The sequence below is a fragment of the Oncorhynchus mykiss genome, chromosome 12, assembly GCF_013265735.2.
Source record: "Oncorhynchus mykiss isolate Arlee chromosome 12, USDA_OmykA_1.1, whole genome shotgun sequence".
NCBI classification, from domain to species: Eukaryota; Metazoa; Chordata; class Actinopteri; order Salmoniformes; family Salmonidae; genus Oncorhynchus; species Oncorhynchus mykiss.
The window spans coordinates 74,060,807-74,079,754 of record NC_048576.1 but is presented as its reverse complement, the minus strand read 5'-3'; the positions used below and the strand labels follow the sequence as shown (position 1 = coordinate 74,079,754).

The window sequence follows — 18,948 nt, the reverse complement described above, 5'->3', positions numbered from 1 at the left end:
GGTGTGGATTGACAGGTTGGTAATTAGAGCCTATTGAGCATCTAATTTGTATAATCTCGGACACCCAGCATCTGTCCACAATAATTACGACCTTGTGACAGTTATTACTGAATCAGATGCAGCTGAGAAGAAACTAAATACTAAATTGGTGAATTGAAACACTAAATTGTTGAATTTAGTGGAAACTTGCCCCTTTGTAACAAACATGGTAACAAGCATTTGTTGTTACACCTCTGTAATTACAGAATGAAATTACCACCAGTTACATGTTATTACAGTGTAACTATGAGTTATTACAATTAACTACACTACCTGTTACATGTAATTACACTGTAATAATGAAGTTTTACATTTTGGACTTCATATTGCAAATGTTCTTCAAATTTTTAGGTTTGACAAAAGTTTGGTTAGGCATTTGAATAAGACGAACGTTTTTCAATGTGACACACAACGCGCCGGCGCAGTGAGGTCCACGTGGTTGAAGAGCAGTATCTGATTGAAATGGAGGACTCGGAGAGGCATAAAGAAGCTTGCTCGCTTTTTACATTCAGATAGTTAGGTTCATTAGCGACGTTTTATATTATTGACTCTATTATATTGTTTTGTTAAACTGCTATTATGGGAAAGTCAAAGGTAAGCGGTTAAGTAGATGTTGGCTAACGTTAGCTAGCTAAAGCTTTCTAAATAACGTTAGCTATCTAGTTATTGACACGATTATTGTAAACTGAATAAAGTTACTGGTAACTATATTTAATATTGTCTCATCTGCATGTGTAGTTAGGTGGATGAAAATGATGTTTTTATGAGAATATCTGAACAATGATTAAAATATGTGTAACTGATTACATCCACAACGGCGTTAGCTCGTAACAGAGCGAAGTATCGTGGCCATTTAAACGAACGTGTTAATTCAATTTCAGACCAAAAACCAGAAGAAGTCACGTTTGAGTGCGAACCATGTGGCGGAAGAGGTGTTCGGTGCGGTCCCTCACTCCTTGGTGTTTCACGGTGGCCAAGTTGTCAAGAATGTCGGTCAGCTAGTGGAGAACATGCGGCGCGTCGTGGAGCCCTTCACTGCAGAATCCCTTAAGGTCCGTTTGTTCATGTCATGAAACTCAAAGCTGGTATTTATAACTGACTTGAATCAAAGTGACGTTACTGCATGCCACATTTGTTACTTAATATACGTGTTCATTTTTATAAAACTTTCAACCACTGTTCTGAGTTTATACATGGAAGTGTGTCTTGGCTCATAATGGATTGCATTTGAGGTCTTCCCTGCTTGTGATTGACAGGTGAGGAAGAAGAATGTGCTGAAGGACTTTGTGGCTGTAGCAGGGCCACTGGGAGTGACACACTTCATGATCTTCACCAAGACGCCCAGCAGTGTCAACATGGTAAATAAGTCTGCAAACACAAGGGGTGTATTCATTATTGAAACCGTTGTACTGTTTAAGAACCATTTACTGTTTAAGAACCAAACTGAAGCAAATTAAACAGGGAGTAACATACTTGATTTTGTAAAGTAGAAACTCATATTTTTCTTGTCAAAAAGTATGTTTTGTTATATATATTTTTACCCTTAAAGGGTTTTGTTTGGCGTAAACAGTTTATTTTCCAACACCTGTTGCGTTACTGTACCACGAGGGGCTTTAAGCGTTACTGTACCACGAGGGGCTTTAACAGTAGACACTGCAGCTGCTCTAAACCCTTGGCCTTTTCAAAGGCAGGCAAAGGGAATAGCTTTATGATTTATCGCTATTGATCAATGAAGTATATGCTGTGTTAGCCACCTCCTTAGTTATTCCAATTGCTGGTGCAGATGATGAGTTATGAGAATATCTGAATTCATGATTAAGATGTTTTATCACTGATGCATCAGTATCTACAGTTGGGCTGTTTACTAGATCCTAATGGCAAATTAGCAAGTGTATGAGTAATTTTTTTCTCTTTCCAGGGGCTTGCTCGGCTGCCTAAAGGCCCTATGCTCCATTTCCGGGTGACCAAAGTGAGTACACAAACCCATATGACTTACTGGAAGAGATGGGCTCAAAGGATGACAGATTTTGACGTGACTGTTCGGTGATATATGTTCAAAGTAAACGCACTGATGAGCCCCAATACTAGAAACAAGCAAATATAGGGGTTTGGGCTTCAATTGCTTTTCCTGAATATGTTTTTAATCGTTTTAGGTACTCCCTTATTAAAGATGTGGTCTTGTCACTGAAGAGGCACAGAATGCATGAACAGCAGTTCACACATCATCCACTGCTGGTCCTCAATAACTTTGGCTCGGAGGGCATGCATGTCAAACTTATGGCCACCATGTTCCAAAACATGTTCCCTTCCATCAATGTGCACAAGGTATGTCAAAGGCACCAGTACCTGGATTTTTGCTTTATTGGGGATTTGTGAAATATGATGATAGTACAGTCTTCTGATTATCTGTGACGATCACTCAAAAGTAAACGCTTTCTGATATCCCACAATCTTTTTATCCTCTTATTATATTGATGAGAATCAGATTAGTATGCATTTTAACCGGTTTGCTTTTTGTAGGTAGCCGTCAACGCCATAAAGAGATGTACTTTGCTGAACTACGATCCAGTGTCTCAAGAAATTGAATTTCGCCATTAGTACGTATACAAGATGTTTTGTGCACTTGTTTTAATTCAAGGTGGCTTGGTTACTCTATAGGAAGACTGCTTGGGCTCAGAGGATGACAGATTGTGATTTGACTGTTTAGTGATGTATATTCAAAGTAAACGCACTGATGCACCCATCATGCAGAATCGCCCCCCAGTAGCTGACTAAATAGTTCAGTCCACACTCATCCTTGTCCTTTTCCCTATCCCCCTCTGCAGCGGCCTGAAAGTAGTCCCTGTGGGCATGAGTAGAGGAGTGAAGAAGCTGATGCAGGAAAAGTTCCCCAACATGAGCAAGTTTGAGGACATCAGTGAGCTGCTGATGAAGTAAGAGCCCTGTCTGTCAGTCCTATCAGACTGCAGAGTATCTCCTGCTGTACTTGATCTATCTGGTCTATCTGCATGTGTTTGGGTTGTCAATATTGCTTTGATGAATTTGAGCTGTTTCACAATGTTATTTGGGTGATACTACCTTGTCTATGCTGGCTGTGAAGTGATCTACCTACAAAGTCATTCTGATTTGGCCAGCTGTTATGTGTTCTCTTACCCTGCTAACTTTCTTTCAGAGGAGCTAATCTTTCAGAAAGTGAAGCAGAGCAAGATGGAGATCACAACATAACGGAACTGCCACAGATCTACTCCGGGCGTGGTAACATGGCGTCTCAACAGGGCGCTGTGAGACTGACTGAGGCGATTACCATGGTGACTTAGTGGCTGATCTTACTGATATTACATTGTAACCAGTGTTTCTATAGAATTGTCTGCTCCTGTGTTGGCAGTGACTATAAATGCTAGGTTTATAGCATCAGTTTGTCTTGTCATTTTCTGTCCTTGGGATGTACATGATGAAAAGATATCTATGATTACCTGTGATATTTCACAAAAGTAAACGCTTACTGACACATCCTGACATTTATCACCATGGTGTCTTCAGCGGTTGATCCTACTGATGTGACATTGTCAGCCGTTTCTGGTAGGGTTTTACAGCATCAGTTTGTTTTTTCTTCAGATAGGCTCACGCATCACCATGCAGCTGGTGAAGATCGAGGAGGGAATGGGAGAGGGGAACATTCTCTACCATGCAGTCAGTAAGTACACCTGTCAGTTTCCTGTTTATTTAGCTGTCCATGGAATGTACATGATGAAAAGATAACGACGATTACCTGTGATACTTCAACAACAAAAATGTAAACGCTTACTGACACATCCACTGAGAATGGTTGTTTCTGTTGATTGGTCATGGTAAAATGCTGATACAGGCCCTCAATGTATTTTCTGATAGTCGCCAAGACTGAGGAAGAGCTTCAGGAGATCCTGATCCGAAAAGAGGCGCAGATGAAAGAAAAGCAGGAACGGAAGAAAAAACAAGAGCAGGATGTTGCCCAAAAGAAAGCGTTACGTGAGGAGAACAAGTGAGTGTTATAGCACATTGTAACTGCTATTCATTCTACCTGAGTTGGAGTGGAACGGTGATGTTTGTTTCTGTAATGTCAGGAAAAGAAGCATGGCAGGCATCAAGAGAAAGCGCCAGGAGGAGGAAGAGCATGACCCTGAAGTGGAGGATCCCGGGAACCAGGATAACAGGCGGTTGTTGAATCTGACGACGAGGCAGAGTACTACAGACAGGCTGTAGGTGAGGAGCCAGATGAAGGTATGTACCCTTTCAGTACTGAACCAAGTCTCTATAGTTTGTGTTTTGTTGTACTATATTTTTGTGCTACTTCGGCAGACAAAATCACCTTCTATATTTATTTTTCTCCCTCCCATCTAGATATGTTCCTTGCAGCCAAGAGGAGGCAAAGACCTGAAAGGCCCTCAGGAGGAACCTTCAAGAAGAGGAAACCGTTCTCTGGCGACGACAGGAAAAACAAATATGGTTCCAAGTCACCTCATAGGTCTGGTCTGAGAGGGAAACCCAGAGACCGAATGGGGGGTGACGTGGACAGGAAAGAGGGAAAGAGATTTGGTGATGGGGGCAAATCTTTTGGAAAGATGTCACCAGGGGGCAAAAGGTTGGGAGGAAAGACATTTGGTGACGGGGATTTGGAGGGAAGTTTGAGGGAGGCAGTAAATTTGGGGGTGATAGGGGTTCTAAGTTTAAGGGCAAACCTCGTCCTGGTGGTTTCAAGAAGGGTCCTAGAGGGGCGAAGGAGGGCTTCAAACAGAGGAAGGGGAAGAGCTGAGCTTCATAACCCTGGATTGATGCGTGCTGAGCGCTCTACCCTGGTAAAACATCAGGTGGCAGTATGGACTCACGCTTGTGGTCACTGCAGTTTCTGATCAACATGAACAGAGGAATGTATTCCTTCATGAAAGGACATTGGTATCGCCACAAGTCAGCTGGAGGACTGGATGAAAATGCAATGATGTAATTTTGTGCCTTGTGAACATGTTTATAAAAAATATTATAAGCATTGGCAAATAAATAGCTGAATACAAGGTACAGCTCAGTTGTGTGTAGCCTTTTTATCTTGGGGCCGACTCATGTAGCCTCTGCCACAAGCTTTCACTTCAAATCGTGACCGTAAACTGGAGCCGAGGCTGATGCACACGAGACTTGAGTATGGAACGCCGTTTGGGTTTGCGTGTCAAAAAGATACACATAAAATAACACTGTTTGACTTGTGTCAAAAAGCTTCTTGACCAATCGACCTGAATATGACTCCACGTCACATAATTTAACACGTTCATTATTTTTTTACGGTGTTATTACACATTGATTACACTCACTCGTAATTCATATGTTACATCGATTCACCGATACGCATGCTATGAGTCATAGATTTTTGTCACTGATGATCTACATTTGCATAAAGTTTGTTTGGACTCCGCCCAATTCTCAGGTACTGATGACAGACGTTCACTCACCTTCTGTTCTTCCGAGGTAAAATAAGCTGTCCAAATGGCGTTCCATAGAGTTGTCACCGTTTCATTTGGTACTGTGCTACAAATAGAACAAGGGGCATGCAGTGTTGGTCACATTTCTTGAAAATGCCTACAAATGGGTTGATTTGGTTGGATGGAAGGTCAGAAAAGGAAGTGACTGCTTTAAATCTTTGTGCATGTAACTAACCTATCATGGGAAGTTCTACTGGTCTCTGAACGTCTACCCCAGGAAATGTAGCCTTATCTGTCTGTCAATGAGTAAGTACTAATCTGGCTTTATTCTGAGGTCATTGCCATTATACATTTAAATATCTGTAAAGTGTAAGGACAGAAATGGAGTAAATGTGGACCGTTTATAATTGACCACCTGTTTTTGAATACTGGTGCATACTTCTGGTGTTTGTGTCTGTTGAATAGCCTGGAGAAGTAACATCAGAAACGGTCTTGTGGCTTTTCTTAGAGAGAAACTATATGGAACTTGTTTTAGGCTCCATGGGGTGTTTTGGACAGACATTCTGTTGGTTTAAGATTCACACAACCTTGGTCCATGGTTTTTTAGATTATTATTTGCTATCCATTGCACAACATTAGTATGGAGAACTGCAGTGTGTTTTTATTTATTTTTGACCACAGATGTATATTTCTGATAAGACAACAGCTCTGAAGGTATCTTAAACCACTACTAATACTAGCAATTTATTACATGTATTGCGACAGAATGATACTGATTGACGTTATGAACTGTTATGACTGATGTATTGGCTGGCACAGTGCAAAGTTCCCGTTAGGGGATCAGGATGAACTGCATAAAATAATGGTTCTCCACTTCAGAATATAATTAATATATTTATCCTTTTTCTTCCACAGAGATGAACAAATACCACTATTGGGAGCCCGTTTGCACAGCCTTTTCCCCTCCTATTTTCTAATCTCCCACAGAAATCAATACACAAACATGATGGATTACAACTCTTCTTGTCATGGTGACAAGTTCCAAGTGCAGTTATTGCCTTCAATGTACGGTGTTGAGTTCTGCGTGGCGTTGGTTGGTAACCTGTTTGCCCTGAGACTCTTGGCGACCAGGGAGAGGAACAACTGGCACACTGGTGTGGTGCTGTCCTGTAACCTGGCCATCAGTGACCTGCTCTATGTCCTCACCCTGCCCCTGCTCATAGTCTACTACATGCAGGACAAGAACTGGCTGTTTGGGGTGGCGGTCTGTAAGATAGAACGCTTCCTCTTCACCTGCAACCTGTATGTCAGTATCTACTTCATCATGTGTATCAGTGTGAACCGCTATGTGGCCATTGTGTACCCCTTCTTCAGCCAGAACCATGTGAACCCAGCCAAAGCCAAGGCTGCCAGTGTCGTCATCTGGATCTTTGTGACAGCCATCTCCTCTCCTGTGCTGAAGTTTGCCTCCACATGTCCAGAGGGAATCAACAAAACCTGTTGTGTATCCTACTCCTATTGCCCCAACAGTGATGCAGTTGCATACTCTCACTTGTTTTACAAAGTCTTTCTGTCTGTGGCTGGGTGTTTTATTCCCTTCCTGGTCACATTTGCATCATACTGTGCAGTGTTAAGGGTGGTGTGGAGGAATGTGAATATAACCTCCCTGGAGAAACGGAAGGTGGCCCTGATGGTGTTTGCAGTGGTTGTGCTGTATGCCATTTCCTTTGTGCCTTATCACCTCCTCCAGAGCTACTATTTCTACCAGAAGGTTCACAAACTTGGCTCTGTCTGCGACTGGGTGTGCAAGGCCTACCAGGTGTCCAAGGGACTGGCTACACTGAACATGTGCATCCATCCACTGCTCTACATGGCTGTGTTTGGTAACATCCGAGTCACCTGCTGTGGAAGGAGCTCAGCAGATTTGGCAATGAATAATACATGAACAAAATGATGCTCTCTCTGCTCTTTGGATGCTTGCACTTATGGTGTTTCTGATAAGCAAGTGTTACACATAGTTGATGACTTATCTGTAAATAACTGCAGCTATATGCACTTCCTTCCAATGTTCTGATGTAAGATGTTTTTGATGGTCATGTTTCTTTTCATGATGTCTAAACTATGCCCTCTTCTATATTCATTATTACAGTATCAGATAATAGAAATTGAACATATTCAAAATAACTATTTGACATGTAGCTACACTACAACATAATAACTTACAGTTTTCACATGATGAGAAATATATTAACACCAAAAGCACTGGATAAAAAGTTATTATAACAACCATTGTGTGCCCTAGGAGACAGTGGGTGGTGGTTGGAAGAACGCGCTTGATTGAAAAAGAAAATAGTCGCGGTAGCTATTGATAAAGAAGAACATCAGGAGGAAGCAGCTGATTTACAAGTGGGATGCACTGTTGATCGCTATATCACGATGGGTTGTGCTGATTGAACAGCGATTGTGACAGCCTTACAAATACTGTATACCAAACAAAGTTAAGGAAGTGCACTTCAACATTTTGCGTAAGACATATCCATGTAATTCTATGATTTCCACATTTGTGGCTATTGATGATATCTGCGTTTTCTGTGAAAAAGAAGGTGAGAATCTGTCCCACTTGTTCTTTGAATGTAAATTTGTGTCAGAATTTTGGGAAAACCTTGCAAAGTACCTATTTACCATTATGAACACTGCCTATAATGTAACATAAAATATATAATATGTTACTATTGCAATGATAACAAAACCACTGAAATGATTGTAAAAATGTTTTATTCTTGTTGCCAAATACTTTATACACAAACAAAAATTATATACCAAAATTACCAATTTTTCTGATTTAATTATCTTATTAAAACACTAACCCTAGTGAATAACAAAAAGAATAACATCTTCATGACTCATTATAATAAGATATTTTCAGAGTGAATATAATTGCACTTAAATTGTTTCTTTTTTGTATTTTATTTGTACTGATATTTTTTATATGTTTGAGCATTGTTAATACCTTTGTTTGGTTTGCAAGACATGTTGGATGTAGCAATGTAAGTTGATTTTTGTATTATGAATAAAATACATTTATAATAAATACATTTTTTTTTTAAATTAAAAAGAGATTGTGACAGCCGGTTAAATGGCGTCCCTTGAGAGGGCAGGAACAAGATGCATGTCAGGAGAAGTGCAGTATTATCATAATGTGATGTATACTTGGAATACGGAGGAATAACGGAGAGAAAAAAGAGTGGCAGAGGATGTCTAATAGAGAGGGAGGAATAGGGTGAGCTTGAGTAGATAAAAAATGGCGGGGAAAGGGGAGATGAATGGTAAAAAGTAATAGCTTGTGTACACTAGCACACGGTAAATTGCCGCGTCATGGTGGCTCACTTGTGGAAGTGCTGGTAGCATATAGTTGCAAGTTCAATTATGCATCAATATTTCGTCAATAGTTTAATCAATTTTCCATTTCATGAATTTATTCACAGGTAAATAGCTTTGAAGCCTCTTGGGCGCATTGAGGATAGGTTTACTGAATATGGCAATGAGTGGTTTGTGGTGAGTTTCAGCAGTGACCAGCTCTCGACCATATAAGTAGTGATGGAATCTCTGGCAGGGGAAGATTATGCTGAGGCACTCTTTCTCAAATTGTGCATAGTTCTGTTTGGTGGGGGTGAGCGCTCTCGAGGCAAACGCAATGGGCTGGCCTTCCTGCATAAGGCAGCATCCAAGTCCCCTTTGGATGGAGTCGTAGTAGCGCAACACTGGCATGGATAAAGCCAGAGATTTCATCTCCTGCACTGCAGCCTCGTGCTTGGGTAGCCAGTACCATGGTGTGTCTTTGTCTAGCAACCGGCGCAGAGCCTCACAGACTGCTGATAGGTGTGGCATGAACTTTGCAAGATAGTTTGCAAAACCGGGCAGTTTATGGCTGGGGGTAGGGTACTTCCTGTTTGGACAGGGGTGCGTGCAATGACTTGAGTCAGGCGGCTTAATATATGTGCTTGATATATGAGCTATGTATATGAATATGTGTATATATGACACTGATCCAGTCAGTTGGTTCAGTCACAGATGTCATGTGGCCATCGGCCTCATACTTGTCCAGCTGGGCCTTCACAGTCGCTTTCATTGCAATGGGCACATTGCGAGGAGCACACTGGACTGGAGTGAGGCCCTCATCCACTTCAAACTGTACCTCCCCAGGCACAGATTCAACGGGCATGTTGAATACATCGTCATATCTGCTGAGTAGTTGTTCTTTGGACAGGGGTCCATGCTGGACATGATCCACAATGTGCAGGTCATTTGGTACAGTGAACTGCATCAGTCCCAGGCGTCCGTATGTAGAGCCTGAGAGGAGAGGTGTTGACTGGTTTTCACAATCTCAAACTCCAGCTTGTGTTTGCGTCCCGAATAACACATTTGGTCTCAAATGTGCCCATAGAGCTCATTAGCTCTCCTGAGTACAGCTTTAGTCAAGTATCGCTGGGCAAAAGATGTGTGTCAGGTGCCAGATTGATTTTGTCTTTGTAGCTCATTACGTTGCATGTAGCACCGGAATCCAGTTGACATTGTTGTTGCTTGTTGTGTAATCGTAGTGTCACAAATAATTTCTTCCCTCTTGAGTGTACAGCCCCAATGGATTCATGCATGTAAATGTCACTTTCACTGTTCCGCTATGGCCCTCCAAATACACCTCTGCTGTTTTCAATCAAGATCTCAGCGATCACTGCCTCATTGCCTGCATCCGTAATGGGTCTGCGACCAAACGACCACCCCTCATCACTGTCAAATGCTCCCTGAAACACTTCTGCGAGCAGGCCTTTCTAATCGACCTGGCCGGGGTATCCTGGAATGACATTGACCTCATTCCGTCAGTAAATGATGCCTGGCTATTCTTTAAAAGTGCCTTCCTCACCATCTTAAATAAGCATGCCCCTCTCAAAAAATGTAGAACTAGGAATAGATATAGTCCTTGGTTCACGCCAGACCTGTCTGCCCTTGATCAGCACAAAAACATCCTGTGGCGTTCTGCATTAGCATCGAATAGCCCCCGTGATATGCAACTTTTCAGCGAAGTTAGGAACAAATATACACAGGCAGTTAGAAAAGCTAAGGCAGGCCTCCCGGGTGGCACAGTAGTTAAGGGCGCTGTACTGCAGCGCCAGCTGTGCCATCAGAGTTCCTGGGTTCGCGCCCAGGCTCTGTCGTAACCGGCCGCGACCGGGAGGTCCGTGGGGCGACGCACAATTGGCCTAGCGTCGTCCGGGTTAGGGAGGGCTTGGTCGGTAGGGGTGTCCTTGTCTCATCGCGCACCAGCAACTCCTGTGGCAGGCCGGGCGCAGTGTGCGCTAACCAAGGTTGCCAGGTGCATGGTGTTTCCTCCGACACATTGGTGCGGCTGGCTTCCGGGTTGGATGCGCGCTGTGTTAAGAAGCAGTGCGGCTTGGTTGGGTTGTGTATCGGAGGACGCATGACTTTCAACCTTCCCGAGCCCGTACGGGAGTTGTAGCGATGAGACAAGATAGTAGCTACTACAACAATTGGATACCACGAAAAAGGGGTAACATTTTAAAAAAGACTCAAAAAAGTTCTGGGACACTGTAAAGTCCATGGAGAATAAGAGCACCTCCTCCCAGCTGCCCACTGCTCTGAGGCTAGGAAACATTGTCACCACCGATATATCCGCAAAATTGAGAATTTCAATAAGCATTTCTCTACAGCTGGCCATGCTTTCCACATGGCTACCTCTACCCCAGTCAACTGCCCGGCACCCTCCACAGCAACCCGCCAAAGCCCCCACCATTTCTCCTTTACCCAAATCCAGCCGGGCTAGACAATCTGCAATCTTTCTAAAATTATCTGCCGAAATTGTTGCAACCCCTATTAATGTCAGGAAAAGAAGCATGGCAGGCATCAAGAGGAAGCGCCAGGAGGAGGAAGAGCATGACCCTGAAGTGGAGGATCCCGGGAACCAGGATAACAGGCGGTTGTTGAATCTGACGACGCGGCAGAGTACTACAGACAGGCTGTAGGTGAGGAGCCAGATGAAGGTATGTACCCTTTCAGTACTGAACCAAGTCTCTATAGTTTGTGTTTTGTTGTACTATATTTTTGTGCTACTTTGGCAGACAAAATCACCTTCTATATTTATTTTTCTCCCTCCCATCTAGATATGTTCCCTGCAGCCAAGAGGAGGCAAAGCCTTGAAAGGTCCTCAGCAGGAACCTTCAAGAAGAGGAAACCGTTCTCTGGCGACGACAGGAAAAACAAATATGGTTCCAAGTCACCTCATAGGTCCGGTCCGAGAGGGAAACCCAGAGACCGAATGGGGGGTGACGTGGACAGGAAAGAGGGAGAGAGATTTGGGGATGGGGGCAAATCTTTTGGAAAGATGTCACCGGGGGCAAGAGGTTTGGAGGAAGGAAATCTGGGGATGAGGCAAATGTTTGGAGGACAGAGGAATGTATTCCTTCATGAAAGGACCTTGGTATCGCAACAAGTCAGCTGGAGGACTGGATGAAAATGCAATGATGTAATTTTGTAGTGACTGCTTTAAATCTTTGTACATGTAACTTACCTATCATGGGAAGTTCTACTGGTCTCTGTGTGAACGTCTACCCCAGGAAATGTAGCCTTATCTGTCTGTCAATGAGTAAGTACTAATCTGACTTTATTCTGAGGTCATTGCCATTATACATTTAAATATCTGTAAAGTGTAAGGACAGAAATGGAGTAAATGTGGACCGTTTATAATTGACCACCTGTTTTTGAATACTGGTGCATACTTCTGGTGTTTGTGTCTGTTGAATAGCCTGGAGAAGTAACATCAGAAACGGTCTTGTGGCTTTTCTTAGAGAGAAACTATATGGAACTTGTTTTAGGCTCCATGGGGTGTTTTGGACAGACATTCTGTTGGTTTAAGATTCACACAACCTTGGTCCATGGTTTTTTAGATTATTATTTGCTATCCATTGCACAACATTAGTATGGAGAACTGCAGTGTGTTTTTATTTATTTTTGACCACAGATGTATATTTCTGATAAGACAACAGCTCTGAAGGTATCTTAAACCACTACTAATACTAGCAATTTATTACATGTATTGCGACAGAATGATACTGATTGACGTTATGAACTGTTATGACTGATGTATTGGCTGGCACAGTGCAAAGTTCCCCTTAGGGGATCAGGATGAACTGCATAAAATAATGGTTCTCCACTTCAGAATATAATTAATATATTTATCCTTTTTCTTCCACAGAGATGAACAAATACCACTATTGGGAGCCCGTTTGCACAGCCTTTTCCCCTCCTATTTTCTAATCTCCCACATAAATCAATACACAAACATGATGGATTACAACTCTTCTTGTCATGGTGACAAGTTCCAAGTGCAGTTATTGCCTTCAATGTACGGTGTTGAGTTCTGCGTGGCGTTGGTTGGTAACCTGTTTGCCCTGAGACTCTTGGCGACCAGGGAGAGGAACAACTGGCACACTGGTGTGGTGCTGTCCTGTAACCTGGCCATCAGTGACCTGCTCTATGTCCTCACCCTGCCCCTGCTCATAGTCTACTACATGCAGGACAAGAACTGGCTGTTTGTGATCGCGGTCTGTAAGATAGAACGCTTCCTCTTCACCTGCAACCTGTATGTCAGTATCTACTTCATCATGTGTATCAGTGTGAACCGCTATGTGGCCATTGTGTACCCCTTCTTCAGCCAGAACCATGTGAACCCAGCCAAAGCCAAGGCTGCCAGTGTCGTCATCTGGATCTTTGTGACAGCCATCTCCTCTCCTGTGCTGAAGTTTGCCTCCACATGTCCAGAGGGAATCAACAAAACCCGTTGTGTATCCTACTCCTATTGCACCAACAGTGATGCAGTTGCAGTTGCATACTCTCACTTGTTTTACAAAGTATTTCTGTCTGTGGCTGGGTGTTTTATTCCCTTCCTGGTCACATTTGCATCATACTGTGCAGTGTTAAGGGTGGTGTGGAGGAATGTGAATATAACCTCCCTGGAGAAACGGAAGGTGGCCCTGATGGTGTTTGCAGTGGTTGTGCTGTATGCCATTTCCTTTGTGCCTTATCACCTCCTCCAGAGCTACTATTTCTACCAGAAGGTTCACAAACTTGGCTCTGTCTGCGACTGGGTGTGCAAGGCCTACCAGGTGTCCAAGGGACTGGCTACACTGAACATGTGCATCCATCCACTGCTCTACATGGCTGTGTTTGGTAACATCCGAGTCACCTGCTGTGGAAGGAGCTCAGCAGATTTGGCAATGAATAATACATGAACAAAATCATGCTCTCTCTGCTCTTTGGATGCTTGCACTTATGGTGTTTCTGATAAGCAAGTGTTACACACAGTTGATGACTTATCTGTAAATAACTGCAGCTATATGCACTTCCTTCCAATGTTCTGATGTAAGATGTTTTTGATGGTCATGTTTCTTTTCATGATGTCTAAACTATGCCCTCTTCTATATTCATTATTACAGTATCAGATAATAGAAATTGAACATATTCAAAATAACTATTTGAAATGTAGCTACATTACAACATAATAACTTACAGTTTTCACATGATGAGAAATATATTAACACCAAAAGCACTGGATAAAAAGTTATTATAACAACCATTTTTTTTCTAGGAGACAGTGGATGGAAAAGCGTGCTAGTTTGAAATGAAAAAGAGCCGCTGTAGCTATTGTTAAAGACTATCAAGACGATGCAGCTGCTTTAGAAGTGGGATGCACTGTTGAGCGTTACATCCCGAGGGGTTCGTGCTGATTGTATGGAGATTGTGACAGCCTTAAATGGTGTCTCTTGAGAGGGCAAGAACAAGATGAATGTGAGAAGGTGATGTATACATGGAGGAAGGGGGAATGGAGGGAAAACGTGAGGCAGATGAGGTCTAAAAGAGAGGGAGAAATAGGGTGAGCTTAAATCGGTTAAAAATGTCGGGGAAAAGGGAGATGGTTTGTTAAAGAGGAATGGTAGAAAGTGTACGCAGAGTGAGTTGTACGCAGGATGGAGGCAGGAGGGGAAAGGGAAGTGAAACAGGGCGAAGTATCGGAGGCGCAATGGCGACCTGTCATTCGGGCAGGAAGCTCCACCTGTTTAGTAAAATACATTTTTTTTAAAATAATATATATATATATATATTTAATGCCAAAATAACACACTAAACGTGTATGGTGGCAGCTGCAGAAAGTTTTTTGTTGTTGTGCGAGACTTGATGTCAGAAGAGTTACAGTGTGTTAAGTATTTTCAGGCTGTTGGCCTGAGGTAGGAATAAATAAATTTAAAAAGTGGAGCAGGGGGGTGGTTTATTTTTATATTGTTTATTATTATAATATATTTTTTGTGTTTAGATGGTAGTTAGTTATACTCCAGTCTAGTAACGTTAGGTTGCGGTAATTCAACATTAATTGGTTGCCAACCGCCGATAAACCTCATCGAATAAGATTTTGTGCCCTATCGTTTAAGGTGCATTAAGTAGCCTCCATACCCGTTGGTGGCACTCTAGCTATCCTATTTGGTAAGCTTTTTAGTTTGTGTCGTTCGTGTATTTTTCCTTGTTCTCTGGCCGCTGCGCGCACAGACAGAATGCCGTCGATTGAATACGACGAGTGAGTTCTTCAATACAAATATAATGATTATCGTATATATCATGTCTTTGAATTCTCAAACACTGTGTGTTAATCCTTCTTTCTAGTTCCAAGCCCAGTTGGGCCGATCAGGTTGAAGAGGAGGGAGACGAAGGTAAGAAGCTGGCTAGCATTAACTTGCTAGCTAAACCAGGCGATTTCCACGTGTATTTTTTTCTTCATTATAGTCGTTAGTTTCTCTGTCACACTTCGTAGTCAGTACGACAATTTTGGGGATTTGTCAGGGAGAAGGCTACCCCCCCCCCCCCCTAACGTTAGTTGGCTAGCTAGTAATGAACGTTAGTCTGTCAGGGAAACAAAGTCTACTCGTCATATGGTGGGTAGTTGGTGGTAGGCAGACAATCCACTAACAGACAGTATCGATATTATTGTTAACTATCAGGACCTCATTTGTGTGTTGTCATCCCCACCACCAGGTACCCTACCCCCTCCAAAAGAAACCGTCAAAGGAAATGTCAAAACCATCACGGAATACAAGATCGACGAGGATGGAAAGAAGTTCAAGGTACTTTGTTTTAATGCTCATCCAAATAGGAGAGTGGGTTTCTTGATTCCTTCCCACATAGTCTACTGCCCCTGATGTCTGAATCAGATGTAACTAACCAAGAATTGAACATTTGTCATTTGTGTTATAGATTATTCGCACCTTCAAGATTGAGACTAGGAAGGCCTCCAAAGCTGTTGCCAGGAGAAAGGTCAGTATTTTATTTGGGAATTTAGCACAATCTTAACATTTGTTGCACAACACCTCAGTATTGAGTTTGATAGGATTGTACATTAACCCTTTACACTTGTACCTGTATATGGATGGGAAATGGCAAACTTGAGCACTGCGTGTGACAAGAAGTTTCTCCCATCCATCCCGCTAATTGGGTAACTTTAGAATGGTTTTGCCTGAGTGAGGGAAATGCTGTAAATTACGAGGCTCTATGTGTTTTGTGACAGATGAGATGTTACGGATTATAGTAAATACCACTGATGTCATACAAGCAAGCCAAACACGTTAGTCCAAATGGGCACTTCACATTTCCATATCCTAAGACTCATTTAATATACACTGTCAACATCTATGATCACAATGTTTGATATACAGTTACAAGATGACATGGCATTATTCCCCCCCCCCCCTCCAAGCAATTAACCAGCAATGCAGTTATAAGAAAAAAAGAAATATAACAAATAATCAAGGAGCAACAATAAAATAACAGTAGTGAGGCTATATACAGGGGGTTCCGGTACAGAGTCGATGTACAGGGCCACCGGTTAGTCGAGGTAATATGTACATGTAGGTAGAGGTAAAGTGACTATGCATGGATAATAAACAGAGTAGCAGCAGTGTAAAAATGGGGGGTGGGGTAGGGATAATGCAAATAGTCCAGGTAGCCATTTGATTAACTGTTCAAGAGTCTTATGGCTTGGGGTAGAAGCTGTTAAGAAGCATTTTTGACCTAGACTTGGCGCTCCGGTACCGCTTGCTGTGTGGTAGCAGAGAGAACAGCCTATGACTAGGGTGGCTGGAGTCTTTGACAATTTTTAGGGCCTTCCTCTGACACACCCATAAAATTGCCAAGGACTCCAACCACCCTAGTTATAGATTGTTCTCTCTGCTACCGCACGGCAAGTGGTACCGGAGCGCCAAGTCTAGGTCAAAAAGGCTTCTTAACATCTTTACCTGAGTTTGGTTGTTGGGTATTGTGAAGATTTGCAGCTGAATACACATCTGAATGCACTCATGACACATTTCGATTAGTCATGTGTCAGGTGAACTATTGTCATCACCTTTATTTAGTCTGATCATTTCCCCATAATCTCCAAAGTGTTTTCTTTCAGTTGCTGCCATGGTCATGCATATCCTTATTCACATTTCAATTTAGTCCTATCCATATAGGCCAATTCCCATGTGTGTAAGGGGTTAAAAAATGGAAGGTATTTTGATTTGACTTAACATTGTTTTTCTATCCCCTCCAATCAGAACTGGAAGAAGTTTGGCAACTCAGAGTATGACCCACCAGGTCCCAATGTTGCTGATACCACAGTCAGTGATGATGTCTTTATGGTGTTCATCTCTAGCAAAGAGGTAAGGAGCCAGTGAGAGAAGCTGATCTAGTATTGTTCTCTTTGAGCCATCAGAGATCTCCTCTTCAGTCACAACAATGTTATGTTTTTGTATGATGTAGTTATATGTTCATTGTCACCTTTTAGTTCCGGTATAAATCAGTGATGTAATAACATGTAATAACCTGAATCCTTCTCTCAGGACCTGAATGCCCAAGATGTGGAAGAGGACCCCATGAACAAGCTGAAGGGACAGAAGATAGTGTCCTGTCGAATCTGTAAAGGAGACCATTGGACCACCCGCTGCCCCTACAAGGACACTCTGGGTCCCATGCAGAAGGAGCTGGCCGAGCAGCTGGGTCTGTCCACTGGAGACCCGACAAAGACTGCAGGAGGTATTGTCATAATTTCCCATAGCTTAGAAGTTATATTGTGCTGTAAATGTAGTCATGATTGTGGTTAATGATTTTGTTAAATTTACATCACTGATGGATATTTTTTTAAAACTTTGTTTCAGACGAGCCTGAGCCTGCCGCACCAGCTGCAGGGAGCAAAACAGGGAAGTATGTGCCCCCCAGCCTGAGGGACGGCAGCACACGTAGAGGAGAGTCCATGCAACCCAATCGCCGTGGTGCATGTACGTATGATTAAACTTTTCCACTGTTTTCTAGAATAAGGAGCATATTAGTCTATGGAGTCACCAGACCAACACCGTAGTCTCGTTTGAGAAGTATCTTGATGTCTGGACAACACTCATGGTCCTGGTTCAGCATGGAGCAGTCTAAGCAGAGATATGGAAAACATTTCTCCTCTTGATTTCATTTGGGGAATTCCAACAAAGCCAGGCATTTTGGTAAGATGCCTAAACGGCTGGGGGTGAGAACACAAACCCACAGTGTATCCTTCCACAGCTGATGACAACGCCACCATCCGTGTGACCAACCTGTCTGAGGACACCCGTGAGACGGATCTGCAGGAGCTCTTCAGGCCGTTCGGCTCAATTTCCAGGATCTACCTGGCCAAGGACAAAAACACAGGCCAGTCCAAGGTGAGAGCAGAAGTTCAAATGGTTACTAGTTTAGAAGTGTATACATGTACCAGCAAGTTAATGGAGTAATTGAAAATTGTGGGAGAATTTACAGGTCTTTCAGAAGTTCAACTGGTTGGTTTATTCTGAAATTGTTTGATTGTCCTTCAGGGCTTTGCCTTCATCAGTTTCCACCGCAGGGAGGATGCAGCCAGAGCCATCGCAGGAGTGTCAGGATTTGGATACGATCATCTTATCCTCAATGTGGAATGGGCCAAGTGAGTTGTTTGACTTGATGAGTGATTCAGGAACTATAGATTCCATATGCATTGAAAGCTTTCAGTGTCTGTTTAGAATTTAGACACTTCACTAAATTACATCAGATTCATTTACTGATTTTATTCAACCATCTTTTCTTCCCTCCCAGACCATCAAACAACTGAGATGGCGATTACATTTCATTCATGTAGTAAAATGTGGCTCTGAATAAAGATGTAAATCCTGGTATTTCTCTACAGAACATTTTCATGGAATGACTCAATTTTTTTTTGGGGGGGGGGGTGTAATTTGGTCAATGCACCTCCCAACCAGTAAATAATCTATCCCTGAGCTCATACTGCAAGGAAACTACCTAACAGCATTTGAGGTAAGTGAATGAAATGGTTTCCCCTAGTCATGAACACATTAGGGCATTTAGAATTGGGAGG

At 42.6% G+C, this 18,948-nt stretch overlaps 2 protein-coding genes and 1 pseudogene across 3 annotated transcripts; all 3 read left to right on the top strand.

Annotated features, from left to right (window-relative positions):
* Window positions 1-438: 438 nt before the first annotated feature.
* Window positions 439-8,418, top strand: LOC110538422 (annotated as a pseudogene).
* Window positions 8,419-11,656: 3,238 nt separating this feature from the next.
* On the top strand, window positions 11,657-14,197 carry LOC110538420 (P2Y purinoceptor 11-like). Its single transcript, XM_036938391.1, has 2 exons — window positions 11,657-12,138; window positions 12,748-14,197. Exon 2 carries the CDS (start codon window positions 12,836-12,838, stop codon window positions 13,781-13,783), a length of 948 nt encoding a protein of 315 aa, XP_036794286.1. The 5' UTR covers window positions 11,657-12,138; window positions 12,748-12,835; the 3' UTR covers window positions 13,784-14,197.
* A 118-nt stretch (window positions 14,198-14,315) lies between these two features.
* LOC110538421 (eukaryotic translation initiation factor 3, subunit G) lies at window positions 14,316-18,763 on the top strand. 2 transcript variants are annotated; one of them, XM_036938392.1, is made up of 10 exons: window positions 14,316-14,347; window positions 15,207-15,253; window positions 15,576-15,664; window positions 15,795-15,854; window positions 17,132-17,236; window positions 17,417-17,609; window positions 17,732-17,851; window positions 18,126-18,262; window positions 18,413-18,519; window positions 18,669-18,763. In XM_036938392.1, exons 1-10 carry the CDS (start codon window positions 14,334-14,336, stop codon window positions 18,682-18,684), a joined length of 888 nt encoding a protein of 295 aa, XP_036794287.1. In that variant the 5' UTR covers window positions 14,316-14,333; the 3' UTR covers window positions 18,685-18,763. The 2 variants fall into 2 exon arrangements, with proteins under 2 accessions (XP_036794287.1, XP_021480913.1); XM_021625238.2 differs by lacking the exon at window positions 14,316-14,347 and adding an exon at window positions 14,691-15,120.
* Window positions 18,764-18,948: the final 185 nt, after the last annotated feature.